At 43.2% G+C, this 25942-nt stretch overlaps 1 protein-coding gene and 1 long non-coding RNA gene across 19 annotated transcripts in view; one reads left to right on the forward strand and one right to left on the reverse strand.

Moving 5' to 3' along the window:
* The window catches only part of LOC137538435 (uncharacterized), a 407510-nt gene that overhangs the window by 340797 nt on the left and 40771 nt on the right, over positions 1-25942 (forward strand). Inside the window, exons 1-2 of one of the 2 annotated variants that reach the window (XR_011024785.1) lie at positions 19779-19835; positions 23785-23908. This is a non-coding gene — a long non-coding RNA (uncharacterized lncRNA). Of the gene's footprint in view, positions 1-19778; positions 19836-23784; positions 23909-25942 lie in introns of those variants that run through there. The other variant, XR_011024784.1, reaches the window with a different exon arrangement.
* Positions 1-25942, reverse strand: part of SOX6 (SRY-box transcription factor 6) — a 605164-nt gene that overhangs the window by 196635 nt on the left and 382587 nt on the right. For all 17 annotated transcript variants that reach the window (XM_068260626.1, XM_068260625.1, XM_068260627.1 and 14 more), the window contains 2 exons: positions 13717-13889; positions 5504-5572 (listed from right to left, as the gene is read on the reverse strand). In XM_068260626.1, coding sequence (XP_068116727.1) covers positions 5504-5572; positions 13717-13889 — 242 coding nt within the window. The remainder of the gene's footprint in view (positions 1-5503; positions 5573-13716; positions 13890-25942) is intronic.

The following is a 25942-nucleotide window of genomic DNA, read 5'->3' on the forward strand; positions in this document are numbered from 1 at the left end:
ATTATTATCCCAGCAAAAAATTAATTAAGCAGGTCAAGCAGGACATGAAGGCTAATGTGGAGTGTAATTATAGCTGATCTCTCGACATGCTCTCTTGTGAGGAGAGGTCCTTGTTCAGAGACTGCGCTCCTTGAATGTCTAGTGTTTAATCACATGAGAACCTCCCCGAGATCGGAGTCTGCAGCGCCGGAGCTCATTTCAATTTGAAGCTCTTTTGTGTTAATTTCAGAGGATGGACTGATTTCTCTTATCTGCGATTAACCATGATGGATCCTCTGACAAGGACGGGGCGTCCTGATGCCAAGGCCCGGCTATTTCCAGGGAAAGTTCCCAGAACAAAACTTTTGTATATGTATTGTGCCCGTCCCCCATTTCACAGGATATCTGTCAGCCCGGCCCTGTAACCCTTAAAACCTTCTGACACCGCGCCCCCCCCCCCCTCTTTTCCATGTTAAAGTGGACCTGAACTCAGAACTTCCTCTCTGCTCTAAAAGATACACAACAGCATTACAACCTAAAAACAAAAACAAAAAAACAATTCTTTGTTACAGCTGATATGAATCCTGCAATAAATCTTAAATCTTACAGCATTTCTATTATTATTATTTAGTATTTATATAGCGCCGACATATTACGCAGCGCTGTACAGTATATATATATCTTGTCACTAACTGTCCCTCAAAGGAGCTCACAATCTAATCCCTACCATTGCCATATGTCTATATTATGTAGTGTAAGTACTGTAGTCTAGGGTCAATTTTAGTGGGAGCCAATTAACTTATCTGTATGTTTTTGGAATGTGGGAGGAAACCGATGTGCCTGGAGGAAACCCACGCAGACACGGAGAGAACATACAAACTCTTTGCAGATAGTGCCCTGGCTGGGATTCGAACCAGGGACCCAGCGCTGCAAGGCGAGAGAGCTAACCACTATGCCACCGTTCTACTTCCTGATTCATGGAAGCAGACATATTGTTAACATCCTGTGCTTTCAAATGCGGCTTATCTGCCATCTCTGCCATGGCAGTCATGTGACACAAGGGAGAGATCAAATTACAACTATTGATTAAAAACAGATGAGGTGGAATTAAACTTGGTACCCACCATACCATTTTCTGGCAGATTTACCTGCCACATTGATTATTTCCAACATGTCCGATCTGAATTTTGATCGATTTTTTGATTTTCCGTTTTTTGTTTTTTTTTTTTGCAATAATTTTTTTTATCAATTTTCATAGAACTGAACGAAAATAGATTAAAAAAACTGATAGAAAAAACTATTGGAAAAAAAAAAACAATTGAAAAATCGATCGAAATTCAGATCAGACATGTTGGAAATAATCGATCTGGCGGGGAAATCTGCCAGAAAAATGTAGCGTGTGTACCTAGCTTAGAACAGGCTAAACTATCTAATGAGTGTTGTCTGTCGGGGTGCATTTCTCTCTGTTTTCTTTCTGTCCTGTGCAAGTGTTCAGGTCCACTTTAAAGGACAACTGAAGTGAGAGGGATATGGAGGCTGCCATATTTATTTCCTTTTTAACAATACCAGTTGCCTGGCAGTCCTGCTGATCTTTCATGCATCAGTAGTGTCTGAATCACACACCTGAAACAAGAATGCAGCAAATTATTATTTAGTATTTATTATTATTATTTAGTATTTATATAACGCCGACATCTTCTGCAGCGCTGTATAGAGTATATACTGTCTTGTCACTTAAAGGATACCCGAGGTGAGGGATATGCAAACCTCCATATTTATTTCCTATTTATTTCCTTTTAAACAATACCAGTTACCCGGCAGTCGTCCTGATCCTGTCTCATACTTTTAGCTATAGCCCCTGAACAAGCATAAAGCAGATCAGGTGTTCTGACTCAGCTTTTACTGGATAAGCCATATACTTGTTCCAGGGTTTTGCCTCAGACACTACTTATGCCAGAAGATCAACAGGGCTGCTAGGCAACTGGCATTGTGTACAAGGAAATAAATATGGCAACCTCCATATCGCTCTCACCTTGGGTTCCCTTTAAATGTCCCTCAGGGGGGCTTGCAATTGAATCACTACCATAGTCATATCTCTACAGTATATGTAGTGTAGTGTACGGACAATTTAGGACAAAACCCATTAACTTAACTGTATGCTTTGGGCTGTGGAAGGAACCGGAGTGCCTGGAGGAAACCCACACAGACACAGGGAGAATATACAAACTGCCCAGCAAATGCAGTCAAACATCTGAGCTGCATGCTTGTTCAGGGTCTATGGCTGAAAATATTACAGGCAGACGATCAGCAGGACGGCCAGGCAATGTGCATTATTTAAAAGCGAATAAACCTGGCAGCCTCCATATCTCTGTTCAGGTGTAAAGCACGGCATGCAGAGTGTTGGGATGCTGCACCCGTTACGCCACACTATGAATGTTGATTAGGTGGTGTGATGTCCAGTGCAGCAAGTGTGTTGTCTTGACTGGAAATATGGGGGTCTACGTCAGTATAACAAGGGGATTTTGGGTAGAGTTGAGTATTGTTGCCCATCAGTATTGATTTCCCTAGGCACCTGCCTAGGCTGCCTTGTGCATGATACGGCTCTGCTTCCTATATTAAATTACGCAATGAGCACTGCTAGGACTGAATGCCCAGCAATACCACTGAGAAAGAACCTGCCTATCAGACTTGCAGCTGCTCTTAATGACAAGTGTGAATGACAAGTCCTCTTTAATGAACTTCACTTCCCTCATTTGGTGATGCGATCAGGAGAATCCCGTATTAATAATGAGGGCGGGTTCATCACTGGACCCCTCTTCCACCTTATTGATAGATACCATTTTGTGGCGTTTGGTCTTTGTGCTGCGGGAGAGTCGCTGCTTGGTTGTGCCTTGTAATATTTTTAGCCTAATCCATGTAACAGACCCCCATACGCATTAGTCATGTTAAGACCGTTGCCATGGTGATGCCTTTTTATTCAATACCCAGTAATTACCACCATACAAGAGAGGGTAAGTACCACGCACTGTTCCAATCCTGTCTGGATGGCGCTGGATGGAAGAATTACCGCTAGATAGCAATTTGCTGTTTTTTTTATTCCTTCCATTTTCATACTTCACGTTCCAATCTACAGAAATGTGCTGTGTGTTTATTATGTCCGGTTTATGTCGCAGTCACCAGATGGAATGATGAGAGCTGTAGGGAGGTAGCGGGGTGAGCGGCTATTGTCCGCTGGCATCCGATCTATCTACCGCTCCTCTTATGGTATTTTCATATATATTACAGCTCTGAACAGAGGGGCTCATCCTTCACCCAAACCCACCTGACCATTGTTTGGTACACTGACACTGCGACTCTGAGGCTGCTTTTACACTGGTGCATTGTGTTACCCTGTTTTGCAGTCTATGGGGCATTTCATACTTGTGCGGTGCAGTGTGCTGGAAGTCCTCAATCTGCCTCGCGGGTAACGCTGGCGCACTGGTGGTCGGCTTGCGTGGTTAACAGAAGTCATGTAAGCCAATGGCAACTCAGCTTTTTTTTTTTTTTTAAATTGCCGTTCGCATTGTGGAGGGCAGAGATTTTTTTTCGATACACTTCTGTGCAATTCAAATTCCGGCCACAGGAAGTGAGCGCTAGAGAGCCTTACTTCCTATTTATAGAACATCTGAACTCAGAGGGATATGAAGGCTGACATATTTATTTCCTTTTAAACTATACCAGTTGCCTGGCTGTCCTGCTGATGCCTCTAATACTTTTTAGCCATTGCCCCTGAACAAGCATGCAACAGATCAGAAGTTTCTGACTGAAATCTGACTAGATAACCCACATGCTTGTTTCAAGTTCAGGTGTCTTTGAAAAACAACAACACACTATTTTCAGTCTGATCCACAATATTGCATATCAAGACTGACAAATGTCTCGTCCAACTTAAGCATATTTCCTATGAAGTAATTAGTAAATGAAGGGCTATGAAGCCACAACTGACAGCAACGCCCTTTATGGGATGTACAAAGGAAATAAAGCGTTGAACAAAGGAACTTCCAACCATGAGAGGATCCCAGAAAAACCAACAATGGCTATACAGGCCGGCCCTTTTAGGAGAGATGTGGTACGTTCCGCACAACCTTTGTTTTACTGTATACAGGCAGTCATGGCGTAAGTACAATTCATGGGGCCGGGCCCCCTAGCAAAACCTTAATGGGCCCCCCATGTTCACATTCCTTCCCTTGCCTCCCCTTCACGGCTTGGGGCCCATCTCACAAGTCTCAAAGCAAGTGTGGCCATCAGGATCTTTACCTCCATAACAAGTGTAGCCACAAATACACCTGATGTAAAGGATGGACCCCTGTATGGGAGGAAGGGAAAGTTAGTAGTTTGGGCCCCCCACATCTCTACCCCCCCCCCCTGCAGTCGCAGGGGCCGTTCCCCTCTAGTTAGACCAAGCATATCCTATGTCATCTGTATATTCATACTTAGCGGATTAAAAATTGCCTTTCTCATCCTTTCTTTATCGTAGGAAAAATGCTACTCAGGATAAATACAACACACTGGCAAACAACATAAACATTGTACACTCCATCTATTGTGTGTTATACAACATATTGGTAACTATCCTCAACATAATACACCCCATCCATCTGCTCTATATAGTTGTCCTCATAAGAAATGTTTTACGTCTCATCCATCAGTAGTGGCTGGACAGTGGACTGGTTAAGGGCTCTGCCTCTGACACAGGAGACCAGGGTTTGAATCTCGGATGTTCCTGCTCAGTAAGTCAGCACCTATTTGGTAAGGAGACAGTGGGAAAGACTTCCTAACACTGCTAATGCCAAATGAGTGCCCCCTAGTGCCTGCAGCTCTGGTGCTTTGAGTCTGACAGGAAAAAAGTGCTATACAAATGTTCTGTGTCATGTCTTGTTATCTATACTTTAATATGATGGTTCCCAAGGTAGATTTTTGACAAACAAGCCATCCTTTATAAACTGGCTCAATAATGTCTCCACTGATTAGTTATAAATATGGTATACCGCATCACCTACCTGCCCTATCAAATTCTCAATCATCTGTCAGATTTACAAAGTTCTTAAACTGTTTGATCTCTATGGTACTCAACCATATGCCAAATCTTCTGCGTCCTTAACTGATCTGATCTTTAATGTCCCCAGCCACGTACCAGATGACAAGTTTCCCCGAACAATCTACTAATGTGCAGTGTCCTCGATCATCCAACCAATCTATGCATATTCAGCCATCTGGAGTATCCATCATGCAATCCGACTCGTTTACGGTCTTCACAGTCCGTCTACTTGATCTCCACAGTCCCCAAACCAATGTGTACAGTTTTCAACTACCAGATCAGTGAAGCTTTTACTGACCAACCCCTGGTCTATAATTTCTCCAGACCAGAAATGAAAGTACTGACTTCCACCAAATGTACAGCACCTGCTGCTAGCACCAACATTTCTGCTTCTTCTATATACCAATATTAGGACAAACAGGGTTAAAGACAGACACGGATTCTGACCTGGATCTGTTGCTGTAAAATGTTGATCTTGTGTTGCTGTTGCAGAAGCTGCTGCTGTTGTCGTGCAATCTGCATAAAGAAAAAGAATTTGAAAAAAATAATTCAAAATAATTATTAATATATTTATGCCAGTATTGTATATATACTGAAAAATGTACATATGAGGGACAGGTGTATATGTATATATGTAACAGTACTTGCAGTGATGACCTGTGTTCACAAACAATAATTTACAAAAGTGTATCAGGGCCAGTGCAGCGATTTCCACTATTAACAGGGGCGTAGCAATAGGGGGTGCAGACCGCAGAGGGGCCCCTCAGTATTAGTTCTCTATTGGTCCTGTGCTCATAATAATCACTTCTATAGATACTTTGTGTAGTGGTAATCATTAACAAGCTGCTCACCATCCCCTTCTTGCACCTCTGACACTGTAGTTGCCATTGGCAGGTTTTGGTGCGCCGTATCAATTGTTACGTATAGAGTGCTTGGGGGGCCCCATTCTAAAACTTGCATCGGGGCCCACAGCTCCTTAGCTAGGCCACTGTCTATAGAATCATATCTGTTTTTAACTCAGTGCAACCGGAGAGCACAAGAATCAGTCATTCAATACTGGCTTTTAGCCTTGTTCCTTGCATATTACTCCAGATCCTCTCAATCTTTTATGGATAGTATGTGTTGTAGACGGTAAAATCTCCAAATTCTTTGCACTGCGGAATGTAACTTCTAAATTGTTGCACTGTTTGCTTGCAGTGTTTCACTTTGCTTCTGAGAGACTCAGTCAGTCCCTCTATAATCATGTTACTAACGTTTTGTCAGTCAATCTACTTAAATCAGAGATTTTTCCGCAAAGTGTTTGTGTATGTTTGTGTGTGAGTGTGTGTATGTTTGTGTGTGAGTGTGTGTATGTTTGTGTGTGAGTGTGTGTATGTTTGTGTGTGAGTGTGTGTAACATAACACAACTTTTTCAGTTTTTTGTTCCCACTTTTTTGAAACATATTGCTGACATTGAATTAAAATGGAAAAATAATAAAAATATATCGCTATGTACCCCCCCCCCCCCCCACACACACACACACACACCCTCCTAGTGATGCTTAGCCTAGGCTGTTAACCTATGCGGAATTCTAAATGTAAATCAGGGAGAGGAAAGATTTTACAATGGCCAAACACTGATTAAATAATTTACAAATCAATATCGTAAAAAAAAAAAATAAAAAAAAATATTAATTCCATTATTGTGACTACAGTTCCTCTCTCAACGATTTTCAGACCGTTGCATTCCGTTACTATTCACATTTACGCAGCATGTAAACTTTTTTGGAAAGGGGTTTGTGAAAGCGGATTATTATTTGAGAAGGTGTGAGATAAGTGATGCCCTGAGTGGCGGTCAGTCCTGGGAGTCAGGTGACGGCCAGCATCACGTATCACTGAGCTCTGCAGAAACGCCTCTGTGCTGAGAGCCGAGGTTATCGAGCAACAGATGTGCGCTCCCCGCGACATCAATTACACAATGAATAATGTACAGATTGCCTCAGGATGTTGTAACAAATATCAGCGCCACTCAGTTCCACTCACTGATAACTTGTGATTGGCACATGGCACCAGGCCAAGCCAACATTAACACTCACAAAACGCTGGAGCACGACACACAGCCCCTCTCCCATCCGCCAGCATATTATATCCCTCCTCATGCTGGCTATGACAACACAGGGTAACAACGCATCCTTTTCTGAACCTATCCATCTAGGATTCCTGTATACAATATGCACATAGGAAGCAGGGCTTAAAGAGGAACTGGAACGACATATACAAATAGTCCCTGTTAATGATAGGGACTGTAGGTCCATTCTTAAAGGACCACTAACATGAACAGTTTTTTTTTAATGAAAATACATGAAAATGCATAATTAAAAAGTACATTTCTCCCAGAATAAAATGTGCTATAAATTACTTTTCTCCTATGTTGCGGTCACTTACAGTAGGTAGTAGAAATCTGACAGAACTGACATGCTTTGGACTAGTCCATCTCCACAAGGGATATTCTCTGGGTTTTCTTTATTTTCAAAAGCACTAAGTGAACAGCAGTTGCTCAGTTCAACTGTCAGAAAAGTGTGTAAATAGATAGAGGAGGCAGCCAGCATCTTTGCATACATCCCATACCAGGAGTGCTTTAGTAGAAAATAAATTAAATACTGAGAATTCCCCATGAAGAGGTGGACTAGTCAAAAACATGTCAGTTCCGTCAGCTTTCTACTACCTACTGTAAGCGACAGTAACATAGGAGAAAAGTAACTTATAGCTCATTTTACTCTGGAAGAAACATACTTATTTGTATGTGTTACCTTGTATTTTAAATTTTACAATTCTTCACGGTAGTGGTCCTTTAACCTGGTTCTGTCCATAAGTGGAAACGCTGCGCTATCTCTGTCCCCTGTGCCTCCTCAGTGCCCCCCTAGTCCCCCTCTATCCTTCCTCTGTTCCCACATACCTTCAGTGTCCACCTCTGTGCCGCCTCTGCCCCCACACACACACACTGTCATCTCTGCTCCCCCCCCCCCCACACACACACACTGTCACCTCTGTCCCTTTTTGCCCTCAGTGTACTCCAGCAAGTTGTTATTTTACTGGTTTGAAAAAATGTTTTCTTTGAATTTTTAAAATTGATTTTCAAAACTGCAAGGTCTTTTGAAATCAACTTTCACATTTTCAGGTCATTTGTATTGACGGGGTGTTCGAACGTCAGGGACTACCTGTAGTAGAATACAGTAAATTATTCAGAATATCCTCTTTTCTGTTAAAAATGCTAGGTGTAGCCCCACCTCCCCCCCCCCACTGAGGCTTAAGGCCCATACACAAGTCGGATTTTTTTAAACGACAGGTCGTTTGGACGTCCCGTCGTTCAGACGCCAAATCGGGCGTGTGTACAGTCCGTCGTTCAGTTGATAAGTCTGGTCTTATCAGCTGAACAGACAAATACTGACTAAATAATTTATGAAGTAATATCGTAAAAAAAATAAGCAATTTTATTATGTTATTTTGATTTTAGTTCCGCTTTATTAAAGTGACACTGAAGCAAAAAAAAGTATGATATAATGAATTGTAAGTGTAGTACAGATACTGAATAGAACATTAGTAGGAAAGAAAAGAGTCTCATTTTTATTTTTCAGTTATATAGCTTTTTGTAATATAACATTGCATCATTCTGTCATATTTGCAATTTACAAACCCCACTCTGTATTTTAAACTAAGAAACAGAGCAGAGCTAATGACCCTTTGATCATCATTGCAGTAAAACCTTATCTAAATCTGTCTCTCACTTTCTTTTCTTTGATGTTAAAGTGCATCACAAAACAGCACAGTAGCTGACCCAAGTTGGGTCGAAGAGCTCAGAGAAGCTCTTTTGCATAGATAACAACTAAAGTTTCTTAACTCTTCCTGTACTGGAAACAATATGAGACTCTTCTCTTTGCTACTAATGTTCTATTTCTTAAAGAGAATCTGTACAGTAAAATTCTTACAATAAAAAGCATACCATTCTATTCATTATGTTCTCCTGGGCCCCTCTGTGCTGTTTCTGCCACTCCCTGCTGCAATCCTGGCTTGTAATTGCCAGTTTTTATGCAGTGTTTACAAACAAAAGCCATAGCAAGTGATAGGCTGAGAGTAGCTCAGTGTGTGAGTCATACAGAGTGTGCAGGGGGCCTGGAGAGGGTGTGTATAGCTTCTGTCCAATCACAAGCAGCACAGCACATTCCAGCCTGACTGCCTCAGCCTGACAGAGCCGACAGAGGAGAGATTAGATCATATAACAGAGATAATACAGCCACTGTGCAAATAGGAAAGGTTGCAGTAAGACAGAGCACATTAGAACAGCTATAGGAACATATAGGATAGAAGAAATAAGGCTCAAAATTTTGTTACAGAGTCTCTTTAACTATACTACACATACAATTAATTATCTCATAAATTTATTTTCACTTCAGATTACCTTTAAAGGTATCTGCAGGTGACAATTCACTATAGTAACTGTCTAAAAAACACCTTCTTACACCTTTCAGTGTTGACATTTCCTGTCACTGTTCCCACCCAACTTACAATTTTGGGTGTTCCTTCACCCTTCCCAGTGAAAAGGGGACAATGCAAGTTTAAACTGGAGTAGCTACACTTCCACAGGCCCCAGTGTAAACTATCATTGCCCCCCCCCCCCCCACCCCATTCCCAACATTGTATATATAGTATCCAAAACCTGATTTCCAGGGAGAGCCACAGTTTGACAGGAGTCTAAGCATGATCAGTGCTACTGAACACACAGATTGAGGAGGTCCTTAGCACTATAGCACCAGAAAAGAGCTAATTAGGTGGCTGAAAGAAGGCTCAATGTGGGCCCTTAGGTCTAGGGGCCCAGGAGCAGTTGCATATACTGTACCACCTACTACTATTAGAACACAAATAAAGATGATACTGACACTTTTATATTAAGGGAATGAAAAAGATGATGATGATGCGGCAATCACCATGGCAGCTAATCAGATTTACTATTCATGCAGAATAAAGGCGATTGCAGCATTAGACAATGATTTTAAGGAACACTGAACAGACATGAACTCAATAATCGGTGTAAACCTATCTTAGGCCAATATTAAGATGCAGGAAATGAGCACTGAAAAGAACATTGGCTGTGTATGGAGGATAGATAATTCTTAGCATCCCATGGGGAGGGGTTCTTCACAGTAAGAGAATTTCAGCTTTGAATCGGCTCAGGAATGAATGACCCAATATAATTATTTATTTATTTTTAAATGACCAGATCATTTTTCTTATCCACATATTCACAGTTATATTTGGAAAGACAATTGAGGACAGCTTTTTGAGTTTATTGAAAGGGCACCGCTGTAATTTGGGCTGCGGGGTATAGCCGCTAGAAGAATATTGGTAAATGACAGATATTCTACTTTTAGGCTCTAACTTATTCCAATTTTACTGCCTAACCTGACTTTATTCTCACTTGAACCCTTGCTCTACCGATGCCAAACCCTAACCAACCCCCTGTGCCACAATTTCTGCCAATCAGAGCACCACGTTCACTGCTAAAAACCCTCTCCACCAATATTTGCACTGCCTAATTACAATAATTATTGGGCACTGCTGGCACCCAAATTACCCCCTGGGCGCCAGCAAAGCCGCAATTAACATTGCGATCTATGCAGCGCCCGTTTCACCAGGCGGCCAACTGCACCCAAACCACCTGCTGTGAGCTTATCCCAGAGACCAGAGGACACTGTGGGAAGCCCAGGGCTGGATTTACCATAAGGCACTGTAGGCACGTGCCTACAGGCGCCTGATGATGGAAAGGCGTCTCACTCCCCTCCCTATGCAGAGTCCTGATGAGAGTGTAAATGAGAGGTTACTCACCCTGCTCTCTGTATTTCACTGACGAGATCTCCCTTCAGTCAGGAGCACCTCTACCTAATAGTGAGGTTCCTCTATGTATCTAATACTTAAGGGCACCTGTAGCTACTTAGTGTTGAGGGTACTTGTGGCTACCTAATACTAAGGGGCACCTGTAGCTACCTATGGCGGGCAAAGGAAGTAAGAGAGAAGTGACAGCTGGGCCAGCCAGCACACTTGCGGGGGTTTTTAGGTTTGGATAGGGCAAAGTCTAGGGTGCCAGGACATCTGTGCCTATAGGCTCCTGTGAGGTAAATCCAGGCCTGGGGAAGCCTCATTAGGATTCAGAGGCTTCCCTCTCCTTAGGTAAGTATGTAATTCTGTACCCGAGTTTTGGCTCAGGTACACTTTAAGCTGCAGCAATACTCACAATAGGGTGCTGACTGTCTCTTGGATGGTCACTCAGTGGCTCAGCAGAGTTTAGAGGCCATTCATGAGATACTGACTAAACCACAAGCGTACGGCTAGCCATAAACGTGGCAGCGATCACTGATAGGGCTGATCTACGGCTGGCTCTCTGGCAATCGCCTGGGCGGCACACTCGCTTCATTGAGCATGACAACCGAGCTCTAAGTGTCATTTAATTTTCATTTTGAAATATAATTACTAAGTGTTCGTTGTAAGATATCACTCGTCTGCAAATGTGTCAAGATTAATTTGTGCCGCCGTATTCACAAGTGTCAATAGTTAATTACACAGTCGTCTCCGGATGCTGCGGTGACATTCCGAATCCTCAGCTCCTTCTATGGGAATTTAGCCCTCCGTTTGGGGACCTTGCTGGCGCCGTACGTGCGGACAAATACGCCCGCCCATAAAATATCCAAAATCGCAACTCATTAAAACCATCGGAGCGTAGGCCGCGCCGCACCCGGCAAAACTACTTTTCAAATTAAAAGATCATTTCAGTAATAATGTCACATTCTTAAAAAATGCACATTAATTTGGGGGTCTGTCGGATGTGACGCTCTGGGGGCCACCAGCGAGCATTGTAGTCATAAATGACTGTATCGTGTGGCGCACGCAAGCGTCTGCTCTGTTTGATTCCCAACACAGTTTGCTTTAGAAAAAAAATAGCGTTGTGATCTTTGTACAAGAAATTAGAGGAGATGAAAAATTTGTTGAAAAATGTAAAGGGAACCTGAGGTGAGAGGGACATAAGGGCTGTCGGCGGGGTCATCTCTTCTGCACGTCCACTCCATCTGGCACATACTGCGCCTGCGCAGTAGTTGTGCACCCTGCCGGTGGGTTGCGATCATTATGGCCAGCCAGCCAGGACACGGAGGAGGACCAGGGCTGCTGGGGGCTTGAAGAAGCCCCAGGTGAGCAAAAATAGATGATAAGAGTTCGCCTCGGGAGCCCGCCGCAGGACAATCACACTGCACCATTTTGTTGTTAAATCATCCTGCGGCAGAGTGCGCCAAAACAAATTTGAACAATGGGCACATGCGCATTACACTGCTATTTAGATTATTGTGGGGTCATTGCTTCAAATATAATTGTGCTTAGTTAGCGGGAGGTACCGAAATATGATTGCACAGAAATGGTAATTCAGAGCTCTGAATTCTTAACCCATACATGGAAATAGAAAAGGAACACAACCTAGTTCTAAGTAGGTTTTGGACTGTACATAGACATGTTTATCTCATCATGTCACATGCCACGTTGGGGTCTCGTTAGGTCCTAGGAGCTGCTATAACAATAATACTGGATAAAGGGGCCGCTGCAAGACAACAGGTGGCGCTACATGGGAGACAGATCACTAAAAGCTTCTCCTGGGAACGATAAGAGAGGAGAAATAAATGTAGCTATCACCCGAAAAAAAGCCTACCTAATGCAAAAATGTCTTCATTAATAAGAACAACATTTACAATTTAAATCTGTTAACAAATGTTTATGATCTGCAGAAGATTTCCTTATTTTAGGGTCTATTTCCACTAGTCCTCCGTCAGCTCTGCATCAGTTTATCTGCACCCGGATGTGGCTATTTAGCGCCTGTTTCCACTACATGCGGAATCTGAGTGCAGAAAAACTGACTCCAATGAATGCCTATGGGCCTGCTTCCACTAAACGCGATTTGCAGAGTTCTGCATCATGCACGGTTTCCCATTCAATATAAACATTAGTGGAAACAGGCCCATAGGCTATCAATGGAGTCAGTTTCTCGGAACCCAGAATCCACGTGAAGTGGAAACAGGCCCTTAAAGGACAACTGTAGGGAGGCTACCATGTTTTTTTCCTTTTGTGTGATACCAGTTGCCTGGCTGTCCTGCTAGTCCTTTGTCTTTAATACTTTTAGCCGTAGACCCTGAACAAGCATGTAGCAGATCAGGTGTTTCAAACATTAATGTCAGAACTGACAAGATTAGCTGCATGCTTGTTTCTGGTGTTATTCAGATACTACTGCAGCCAAATACATCAGCAGGGCAGCCAGATAACTGGTATTGCTTAAGAGGGAATAAATATGGCAGCCTCTATATACCTTTCGCTACAGTTGTCCTTTAATGAAAGAGGACATAGCATGAGAGGTGCTTGAATTTGTTTCAGGGACACTACTGTTATCTTTAAACACAATAGCATGCCTGGCAGAAGTACCTTATCACTGTCAAACTAATACAGGGTGTGGAAAGACTTCTAAAAGTCCATTAAAACCCACTTAAGTACTTGCAATAACAGAAATATTGTCTTATTAAAGTCTTACATCAAAGCAGTGGAGTTACCCTTCATGTCAGGAAGCCACGTGGGTCAGAATATTCCCTGACGCTCACCTGTTCCTGCTGCTGGCGGGCGAGGTCCATTTGTTGTCGCTGCTTCTCTATTTGGGAGGCGGCCAGTTTTTTCTGTTCGTCGTGCGCGGCCAGGAGCTGTTCCCGCAAGCTGATTAGCTGTGAGATCATAGTGGAGAGTTGGCGTTCCTTTTCTGCTAAGCTTTCTGGGGTACCTGATGAAAGAAGGAAAGGATTTAAAATCAGAAACAAAAAATGCTTGAGTTATATATAGCCCAAAATGTATTTGGTCTGCTCTGGATTGGCTGTGGAAGTACTACAACCGTTGTCAGTGACCAACTGCAGCCTTTGTCCTAAACATTTGGTATGGATACAGAGACGCCAGAATGATAAAAAGATCTAAAACGTTTAAAAGTGAGGAGGCAATGGTGGACTTACCTCCTCCGGGCAGACAAGAAAATGCCAATCAATTTTCAGCAAAACAATTTATTTACATACGCCGATAAAATACAATGCGTTTCGCGGGAGTGACCGCTTCCTCAGGCAATAAGATAGAGCATATACAACAACAGGTCTGTTACTATGCCATGTGCCTCTGGCCTTTGTCCCAAACATAAACCTCTTCATTAATTTTAAGTTTTTTTGTGACACCAAAGAGTAGATCAGAAAGTAATGGAAATATCCCTTACGGCCGGTTCACACAGGTTTCTGCCAGCGTGTCATTGAAATCCTTTTCTGCAAGCGTGACATCTTCCGGTGACTTTGACCCCTGCAGGCAGGGCTGTTTTTAGGTAAAGGCATTCCAGATCATTGCCTGGAGTGCCACTGGTTCTGGGGAGATGCCACGCCCCTGGATTAAGCCATGCCTCTAAATGAAGCCCCACCCCAAATGGACATCTTGCCTGGGGTGACAAAAAGGCTAGAAACGGCACTGCCTGCAGGGGGACACAGAATGACCCTGGAAGCAGCGGTAGGCTGAAACGAGGGGAAATATCGGAATTGGGACAAGACCTTAGCACAAATGACAGTAATAAGAAGTAAACCACAGTACAGGCAATTCTCAATCTCCTTTGAATGGGCAGACCCGTGTGAACCGGCCCTAACACAGACAAAGATCACAATAAAAACCTGATAGAGCTGCAGGTCCTTTTTTTTACAAAAATACTGCAGGAGAAAGAGGAGCCCATGGAGAATAAAACACTTTAAAATAAACAGAACTAAAAAGTGAGGAGGTGGCTTACCTCAGAAATTAAACTAATTAAGGAAAAATGCCCCACCCACAACAAGTGGCACCATACCAACTGCTCTGGAAGGGGAAGCCCTGTATCAGACGGAGAGAGGGGAGGAAATTGGGGCTCCTTGTGGTCCTGGGCCACTCTGTGACTTCGGTGGCTGCTCCCCCAGTAGATAAGTCGGCACTAGTCTACTTTAGGGGCCCCAGCAGGAAACTTCATAGGAGACAATGCTCCAATCATAGATTCCTCTGCAGCACAAAGCGCTGTGATTGGCTGAATAGTGTGGGCGTAGTTTACTACAACCTATCTGAAACCTAGCAGTTTGAGAGGGTGCCGTCCACCCAATCACGTTGGCAGAATTTCCATATGAGGTTCTCTGCTAGGTCCCCTTAAGTAGACTAGTGCCAAAAAGTTTACTTTAACTGTTCAAAATACTTATTTACAAAGGTGGAATGGCCTTGCTAGGCTCACTGTCCTGCCGAAAACACTCCTTAATTACATACGCATGGTAAAATGTGCAAGAGCTTGAGTTACCAAATGTTTGGGGTCAATTTCACTATCACCGCTAGTCTACTTTAGAGAACGCAGCTCGAAACCTCACAGGGAAATTCTGCTAACGCGATTGGGTGGACAGCACCCTCTCCACCTGCTAAGTTTCAGATAGGTTGTAGTAAACTACGCCCACACTGTTCGGCCAATCACAAAGCTTCGTGCTGTAGAGGATTCTGTTATTGGAGAACTGCTCAAAGCCTTGTGACTGGGCATAATTTACTACAACCTATTGGAAACCTAGCAGTTTGGGAGAGTCCACCCAATCACATTGGCAGAATTTCCCTATGAGGTTTCCTGCTGGGTCCCTTAAAGTAGACTAGTGCCAACTTTTCTGTGTATTAAAGTGAACTCAGTCTCCATCACTGAACAGCCCCTATAAGGACCGACCGTGAATTTAGTTGGCGGAATAGAGGCACGGATGCCGGTATAAGTTACACAAGTTTATGCTGCGGGTTTCGTATCAAGAGAAATGCGGCCAGGAAGGGGAGCCCTTCACTCCTGCACACGGCTGCCTATTCAGGTCGCGCCATTCTGATAGACGCTGCAGCTCACATTACACCAGCTCTGATGTCCGCACTTCACAGGCCAGATTCGCCGTTCCATCCGCCATTCAGCCGTGCCGGATTTTTTAAAACAATTTTTAAACTCTCTGTCTTTCATAAATTGCTCATCTTTCAAATGTCACAAGAAAAAGGGGGCCAAAGAGGAAAACAAACGGAGGAAGCGCTAAAGGCGGCAAACAATCAGCCAGCGAGGTCCGGAGAGAGATGAAAGAGAGCTTTGTGATGTCCGGAGAGCGTGCTTTACTGCGTCCGCATGGAGGTTAAAACGCTTTCTAGTCCAAAGGCCCCCAAATGCATCATAAGATAAAGGCTTTGAGAGGCAAAACAAACACAAAGCTCTCCATTCTCCCTCTATCTCCGCACACAACAGCTGAGGAGATATGATGAAGTCCTGAATGACTTCTTAACACCAGAGCACTGTCATCCCTTTGTCTCGCCATCAGATCGCTATTGTTGGCGCTCCCATATGCTCCGCGCTGATCTGCTGTAAATGAGAATGTTATAAATGCCTCCATTGTGCCCTGCTGTACAGAACAAGCTCAGTGTGCGCAGAGGACACCGGAGGTGCAGCTTTGTCTTCCATACCCGATGTGCCCCCCCTGGGGGGAACAAAAGTAGGGCAGAGCGGAGCAGATATTCACCAAGTCTATCTGACCATCATCATATAGTGCTTTACCTCCCCAGCTAACTGTCCCGCCACCATTTATATAAAGCATTTCTGTACTTACATGTGCTTAGAACCACTTAAAGGGAACCTGAAGTGAGAGGTATCTGGATGCTGCCATTGTAATTTACTTTTAAACAACACCTGTTGCCTGGCAGTCCTGCTGAACTCTTTAGCTGCAGTAGTGTCAGAATCACAAACCTGAAACAAACATACGGCAAATCCAGTCAGACTTGAGTCAAACATCTGATCTGCATGCTTGTTCAGGGGCCGTGGCTAAAAGTATTAGAGGCAGAGGATCAGCATGACTTCCAGATTATTTGTATTGTTTAAGGGTACTTTTACACTATAGCAGTGCGATCGTCCGACGTTTGTTGGACGATCACTAGGCAAGTCGCACCGCACATTATAGCCGCGGTGTGACCGTAAAAAAAAAAAGTGAACATGGAACTTTTGCTCCACTTCTGGGAAACGCAGGGTAATGCACAGTAGCCCATGCATTACTTCCGACACATTGCGGGCACTGTGGCATGTCTTATAGACAATAATGGGCACTGCAATGAGTTGCAATGGAGTAGAGTACCGCGACACCAAGTATGACAGAAACGTCAAAGGTTAATAAATATGTCAGCCTTCATATCCCTCTCACATCACTAGTGATGGTCGTGTCTAGGAGAACTCATTGGGAAGCATGTGATTTGCTTGATCAGCTGATGGATTTGCAAAGCTCTGATTTGCTGTGATCACATCCTGCTTTAGCACATGTTAACCACTTCACAGCTCCAGTACAGTATATCTACTCCCCTGCAGACTTCATCTAACCGCCCAGGGGAGTAAATATACGTACTCCCGCTGCTACCACTGCTGAAAGCGCTCCCGCTTATTTGTGCGCTCGTTCATGTTGCCATCTGCCCGCCAGGAGATCAATGAATGGGAAAGCAATTCCTAATCATTGATCTAAGTTCCCGTAGCAATTATCGGCGCCTTTTATGAGAAGCTGCACGATCATTCTAATAAATAAAAGTTTCCCATCTTCAGTACACTTCCTGTAAGCATACATATTTCGCTTACAGGACATATAACAAAAAAAAAGACTGAGGCCATCTTGTGGCCAAATAGTAAAACTACATCTAAAAGTACTTTTTTTAAATGCAAAGACCTGTTTTTACATTTTAAATTAACCCCTTACCTCCCACACTCCCCAATAGTTACCAACATTTATTTTTTTTGTAAAAAAATACAATGAAATAAATTTACAATTATAAAAAATGCATTAATAGTTTTCTTAGGGACTGAACTTTTTTTAATATGTATGTCAAGACGGTATAATACTGTTACTTTATAAATGATGGGCTTTTTATTAATGATGGATGCAAAACTGAAAAAAAATGCATCTTTATTTCCTAATAAAATATTGGCACCAGAGATTGTGATAGGGACATCATTTAAATGGTGTAATAACCGGTACAAATGGGCACAATTACGTGGATTTTAATTACGGTAGCATGCATTATTTAAAAATTATAATGGCCGAAAACTGAAAAATAAGGATTTTTTTCCAATTTTTTTCTTATTTTTCCATTAAAAAACATTTAGAATAAAAAAATTCTTGGCATAATGTACCACCCAAAGTAGGCCTAATTAGTGATAAAAAAAACACATTTAACACATTTCATTCTGATAAGTAGAGATAAAGTTATTTGCAAATGAATGGAAGGAGCTGAAAGGTGAAAATTGCTTGGATGCTGAAGGGGTAAAACCCCTCAGTTGTGAAGTGGTTAAAGACTGGCAAATCAGAGATTTACATATCTATCACTTGACCAAGCTGATCACATGCTTCTCCATGAGTCCTCCTAGACATGACCATTACTACTCATGTCAGGTTCCCTTCAAAATGAGGGACTGACCAAAAAATGCCTTACATATTTTAGTTCTGTTCTAATGTACAGCTTTGTTACAGACATTGTTTACATTGGAAACACCACCTTGATGTCTGTGGATAATATCAACACTTCAGTTAGGCCCCTTTTACATATAACAGGTTTCGCACACAAATTGTATGTTTGCGAATTTGCCTTCGCCTTCAGCGTTTTTATGGCTCTTTTACACTACATGCGATTTTGATGCAAAGTTACAAGCAATTCCAATTTTTATATGATACGGCTAAAAAGAAAGTCCTGCATGTTGCGTTTTCTCTGCGTTTTTCTTCTTGTGTTGCCAACATCTGGTGAAATTCGCAAATCAGAAATCGGTATTGTGGTTTGCAGTACAAAAGAAACCTCATGCTAATTTATATATCTTAATTTTCTGCAACAAAACCCCCTACAAGTATGGGTATTTTTTGCAACGGACATGTGAATCGCATACAATGGAAATCAATGGAAACGCAAAGTTTTGCAGTCCATATGTGAAAATTTGCATGCAAATATCAAAATTTACATAAATAAGTAGATCAGTAGTAGCAACATCCCCAAAAACCAAGCACATCCTGCAAATGTAACCCCTTTCCTCTCATCCTCACCGATTCGACACTCGGTACTGGAGCCCTGTACTGGAGCACTTATCCCATTGGCTGCATGAACTGTCAAAGCCTCACACAATATCAGCACAGTTCACCGTATTTGTATTCTTAGAATAACAGCATTAATCCCATTGGTGTGAGCAGCCTCGGTGGAGCGTCCCGGTTCACCAGCCCTCAGATAATGAAATTTCAGCCGAGCGTCTGCTGGCTCCGTCCAGCGAATTATACTGAACAAGTCGTTAAAGCTCAGGAATTTGGGGGCTGTTTGTCCCACCTGTGCAAACACTCCAAAATCCCAATTATGCTTCTCCCAAAAAATATTCAAGCATAATTATTTCCTGAGCAAAATACAATAAGTTTTGTCGGCCTCATTTCTCCACCCAGAATGCATCGAGGTCCGCACACTGTTTTTTTAGTTCTAAAATACAGACACGTGCTGCTGATTTACTTCGATAGATCGCTATCCACACGACCGAGCTGTGATATGCGTAACTGGGTCCTCCCCCATTTACCATCATTCTTATACATATTCTCTCTTCAAGGCAGTTATGTTACAGGTAAACTGTTGCCTGGAGTGCCACTTTACATTTCTATGAGAGACTAATTAAAGGCAACCTAAAGTGACAGTAAGGACCCCAGTTTAACTTATCTATTTCTTCTTCCAGCCCCCTGTAGTCGACCTGGTCCCTTGCTGTCTTACTCTCTATTCCCTTCAGCGTTTTTTTTTTATTCCAGCCACCTGAAAACTATTAATATTCTACCTTAGCACAGCCTTATCTGCAGCACTGCCCAGCCTCTCTGCTAACTCCCGCCTCTCCATCTTCCTTCTGGTGAGTCAAGCTGTCTGCTGTTATGTGTGCAAAGACAAGACAGCTGCTCTGTGTGTTCATAGCTGGCTTGGGAGGGAGCCCGTCTCTGCAGACAGTATAACTCATCAGAAGGATGGTGTTGATGAGGAAGTCACTAAACCCACAGGGAAGTGCTAAATGTCTGACCATTATATGGTCAAATCTCAACACAGTGTTGAGCTGGCTAGATTAAGAAGAGAAAAACGCTTAAAGAGTAAGAAGGAGCAACAGTAATTTTAGTAAATACTACCATATTTAGAATTTATCTTAACAAGCAAAAGATTTCAGTACCACTTCAGAAATGCCCCCAGGGTAGACATACTACAGGATAAAGATCTGGCTTTACAACCAAATATTCGTACCCCTCCGTCCAGTGAGGGCCCCCCACCGCCTCCCGGATGGCCTGGTGAGGATGATGACGCTTCTTCATCTCTGAGAAACAATGATGGATAGACAGTTGGCAGCTTGTTACTTGGAGGCGGCTAGAGGCTGCGATCACACGGAACAATCGCACAGCCAATAAAAGGCATCGCGGGAGAGGGATTAAGAGCTGCACTCTAGGTGCCATTATTGTTTCCATAGATACTATAGAGAGCACCGCGCTCCTCAAATGACTCCTAACAAGTGCAGAAATAACTCAGCCAAATAAAAAGAACTTCAACAGAAAAGACGGTGGAGTTTCCTCTTCCCTGGAAGGGAATCAGGATGGCGAACAAGGTCTGTGTGACAAACATCGCCAAAAAATGTTACATTTAAAATACATTCATATAAAAAGTAAATTTCTTCCAAAGTAAAATGCACTTTAATTTTTTTTTCCTATGTTGCTGTTGCCTACAATAGGTAGTGAAAATCTGACGGATCTGTCAGGAACTGGACTAGTTCATATGATTCTCAGGCATTTATTCACAAAAGCACTTATTGAATGGAAGTTGCTCAGTGAAACTGCCATAATGGTCAGCATTTTAAATACAGTAGATCCTTTCCAGGATGTAGTTTTGTAAAAAAAAAAAAAAAAAAAACATGGGAATACCCCATGATGATATGGACTAGTCCAAGATCTACTACCTACTGTGAGTGACAGCAACATAGGAAAAAAAAGTAATTTGTGCGCATTTGTGTGTAATTTGTGTGCATTTGACTCTAGGAGAAGTATGCATTTTATAGGCTTGTATTGTAACCTCCTTAGCGGTATGGACGAGCTCAGCTTGTCCATAACCGCCGCAGGGCACCGCTCAGGCCCTAGTGGGACGATTTTGTTAATTTTTTTTTTAAAACACGCAGCTAGCACTTTGCTAGCTGCGTGTGGGACGATCGCCGCCGATGCGCCGCTACCTGCCGCGTAACAGGTCCCCCCCCCCCGAGACCCCGTGTGCAGCCTGGCCAATCAGTGCCAGGCAGCGCTGAGGGTTGGATCGGGATTCCCTGTGAGGTCACGACGTCATTCAGTTCGTCGCCATGGTGACGGGATAAGCCCTAAAGGAAATCCCTTTCAGAACGGTATTTCCTGGTGGGTTTGATCGCCAGCGGCGATCGGAAGGGTGGGAGGGATTCTGCAGGGATGGGGGAATCATGTAGCTAGCGCTAGGCTAGCTACTTGATGAAAAAAAAAATTCAAAAAATACTGCTGCACAGCCACCCTGGCGATCTTAATAGAACACCAGGGTGGTTAAAATGTTTGCGATAGTGGTCCTTTTAAGGATAAGTGAAGCTATAAAAATGTTGGGAGGGTAGAAGAAGGGACGGGAGGACACTGGGAGCCCAGTATGGTGCAGCATCGTATGTAAATGAATGTAGATATGTCAAATGAAGAAATATACTCACAAGGCCAGGTTGCACGTGAGGCAACCACTCGGCCTTGGGTTGATGTGAATGGAGGTCGCAACTCCTGGTAAAAAGATCCTAACTCGGTGGCGACCCCTAGTCAGGGGAGATATGCACAGAAATAAGTAGGAGGCGCCCTTGGGGTGCTCAGGCAGTGGATTGTGTGTTAACAATATATATTTTGTGTAAAATGCAAAAGGCTCTATAAAGTCTTATCATAAAATATATATATAGTAGAAAAATAAAAAGAGTTGGCCTACCTTACACAGTAGTCACTCAATTTTGCATAAAAGGATAATTTTATTGGGCACTTTAAAATCTGAAACCTCTGATTGGCCTAATACTTGGCCTAAAACTTGTTCAAGGTAATAAGTATTCTGCGAAATTCAGCAGTATATTTACTAATTCTCTGATTAGCCTAACACTTTCAAGTCTTGTGATTGGCCTAAAAATTTCGAGTCATAGTTCTCAGTATTTGCAGGGAATTTAGATTTCCGGGGTACAACACTGATTCTCTGATTGGCCCAAAACTTCCAAGTCTTGTGATAGGCCTGAAAATTGCGAGTATTGCAGTATTGTGCGGAATTCCAAATTTCCGCCACCGAAAGCCTATTTCCGATCGGAAACTCATCCCTAGTATCCATAGAACTTATTGAGTGTCACTAAAAACCAACCAGTGTCCCCAGCATTCGGGCCTAAGCTTTGTTCCCACTGAAATAACACAGAATGCATCCAGCAGCCGTCATTTTAAATGCTGTCCTCACTACCCCGCTGGTGATAATGTTCATCTACGGACAATAACGCTTACAGGACAGCCGCCACCTGACCCGCAGATAAACCGTGGCGAATTAACAGAACAAACGCCGTCCGCTGAGCAATAAAACAACGACTTGTTTGTAAAGGAACAGAATAAACATTTTACATTTTATTGTACTAAATGCAAAATTTAATTTAAAAATCGTAAATGTGCCAGACGGCATCCAGCCCGCCATAAACCAGAGTGTTATACGCTGCGCTGAATAAAGGCCTTTACAGAACAATTGACAATATTTACAGGAAAGAATCGTTATAATTCTCCCGCGCTGCGCCAAAGCCTCCCCGACAAGTGGCGGTAAATGGGCAATAAAAAGGTTATTTATTGCAGGTCTCGCTCGACTCGTAAAATATGTGTATTTATGGTGCTTTGCAACTCTTGTTCATTGGTTACATCATTCTATTATTATTGCTACAACAATATGGTGAAGGCATAAACTCAACCTAGATGTGCCTTACACACACAAACGCGCACACACACACAAACACACGCACACACACACGCACGCACACACGCACACACACAAACGCACACACACACACACACACACACACACACACACACACACACACACACACACGCACACACGCACACGCGCACACGCGCACACGCGCACACACGCACACACGCACACACGCACGCACACACGCACACACACAAACGCACACACACACACACACACACACAAACACACACGCACACACGCACACACGCACACGCGCACACACGCACACACACACACACACACACACACACACACACGCACGCACACACGCACACGCGCACGCACGCACACACACACACACAAACACACACGCACACACGCACACGCGCACACACGCACACGCGCACACGCACACACGCACACGCGCACACGCGCACACACACACACACACACACACACACACACACACACACACACACACACACACACGCACGCACGCACACACACACACACGGGAGTGCAGAAAAGTTCTTTGGCTTACACACTTCCCAAAATCTAAATGCAGCTTTATTACTTTAACTGGAAATAATGTTTTATTCTAAAGTGCCTTTTTGTGTTATTGTTGCATCATTTCTGCTCCCCTTTAGATCAGTAACAGAACGAGAGACCCCGAAGTATCACTTCTTATCTCTGATGAAGCAGCAGCAAATGTGGAACACGTGAGAAACCGCGCAGCAGTGCTCCTAGGTACTTTGTCACGGGGCCACCTGAGTAAGCAGGATTTTCTTACAGGGCATCTTTTGCGGATTTAGGTTGTATTTACAGCTCACACTGATGTTGCTTTGTCCTTTTTGGTTTGCACCCAGGGCATGCATAGTTATGCTTTATTTGGGGTCCAGCTCTCCTTATTTGTGATTGCTTTTTTTGTGGCTATTATACATATAGCTGAGTACCAATGTTTAATATGTATCCTATTCATCTGCTGCAGTGTTTTAATTGCTTTAAATCAGGGACAGATCTCTAATAATGCTTGGTGTGATTTGCCTTCTTAAAACAGAAGGTACTTGCCATACTTCAGCTTTAAGTGAACATCTGTGGTTACCCACAATGCCCTGGTACTGAATATGCAAATTATCTCTTTATGCCCCTGAGTACAGGCTTGCATCAAGAACCGCTGGTGTATAGTGTGCCTATAGCTTTACATTTTACAGAGCCGCATCAACTCCACATGCAGACAGCCTGTTTTGGACTGTTGGGTCCTCCTCAGTGCATGGCAGGGATTCATATGGCTCTTTGGGATATGGCTTGGACCAGTACAACACAGTAACCAAGCAGCTCGGGGTGATCCAAAACCACAAATGTTATATTGGACAGTTACTTTGTACTTTAATCATTTGCTAGATGGATGTCTCTTGCTATATATACAGTAACAGAACTAGGTCAATGAGCAATGTGGACTTTTCGAGGGTGGTACTCCAGGCCACTATTCCTGCAGATGAAAAAAGCCAAAGGGGGTAAAATGTACACAAATTGGGAGGAAGCATCCCAAGGATTACATACACTTGATTGTGCATGGGCAATGAAATGATCTTACCTCAGATTGAAGGTTTAACAGGTTTGTTTAATTTTTGACACCAGAAAAGGCGACACGTTTCGCGGGACCTGTCCGCTTCTTCAGGTCTACAGTACAGTGTCTTTCATAGCAGCACGCATGGATAGGCGGCAATGTTTTAGTACTGGAAAGTGATCTCTGTGGAATATTGGTTTACTGAGAGCTGTAAAGCCAGTAGAAAAGATATCTGGTCTTCCAGAATGCTCAGTGGGACATAATAAACTAGGATATTTTAAAGTGGGTATCATTAATAATGTACTGTATTCGACTATATGTTGTTACAGTTCCTCTTTAAATTATTGCTACCAAGTGATCTATCTGTCTTGCCAGCTAGCTAGGTATTCAGGTAATAGAGGAACAATCACTGTCTACAGAAATAAGTGCTCAGCTGACAGCAGAACAATCACATTATGTAAAGACGCCGTCGTGTAGCATTAGTTGAGGAGACATCTTAACAGGCTCTTGATTCCTGCAGGAATGTTAAGTATCAGTGCTGATTAAATAATCAGGCGAGCAGCGTCTTGGCCCGACTAAATTGGGTGGCGGATAATATTGAACTCATAAAATAATTGCGCACCTGTTGTGATGGAAGTCGGCTTAAACAAATGTTCGGAGGGTAGAATTTATGAAATGAAATAGAGGCACTTCTCATCTGCAGACAACATGGAGGAGAGGGGGGGAAATATAAACAGCACGGCTCAACTATGAGAGTACCAGGGTGGCCAACCTTAAAGAGGAACTTTAACTCAGGATTGCACTTCATCCAAATCAGTAGCTGATATCCCTTTCCCATGAGAAATCTTTTCTCATCATCAGGATCGGCTGTGTGGCTGATATTGTGTTGAAACCCCTCTCTCAATGTGATGCCAGGGCCATGGTCCTAACAGTTTACTGCCTGTGAACCTTGAAGCATTGTGGGAAATAAAAGCTATTTACAACTGCCAAGCAAGCAGTTTCCTCCTCTGTGCACGAGCGCGCACGCGGACACACACACATTGAGTGGCACAAAAAATTAGAGACACCCTCTAATAACGAGTTGGTCAACCTTTAGCTCTGATCACAGCAGATATTCTTCTTGACATGGAATCAATATGCTAATGCCGCTACTGAGGAATGTTGGCCCATGCTGACATAATGGAAGCTCTAAGTTGGGTCAGATTGGATGGTGACGTTTCCATCTTTCCACCAGTTTT

Source organism: Hyperolius riggenbachi, chromosome 11 (assembly GCF_040937935.1).
Source record: "Hyperolius riggenbachi isolate aHypRig1 chromosome 11, aHypRig1.pri, whole genome shotgun sequence".
In the NCBI taxonomy this organism is placed as follows: Eukaryota; Metazoa; Chordata; class Amphibia; order Anura; family Hyperoliidae; genus Hyperolius; species Hyperolius riggenbachi.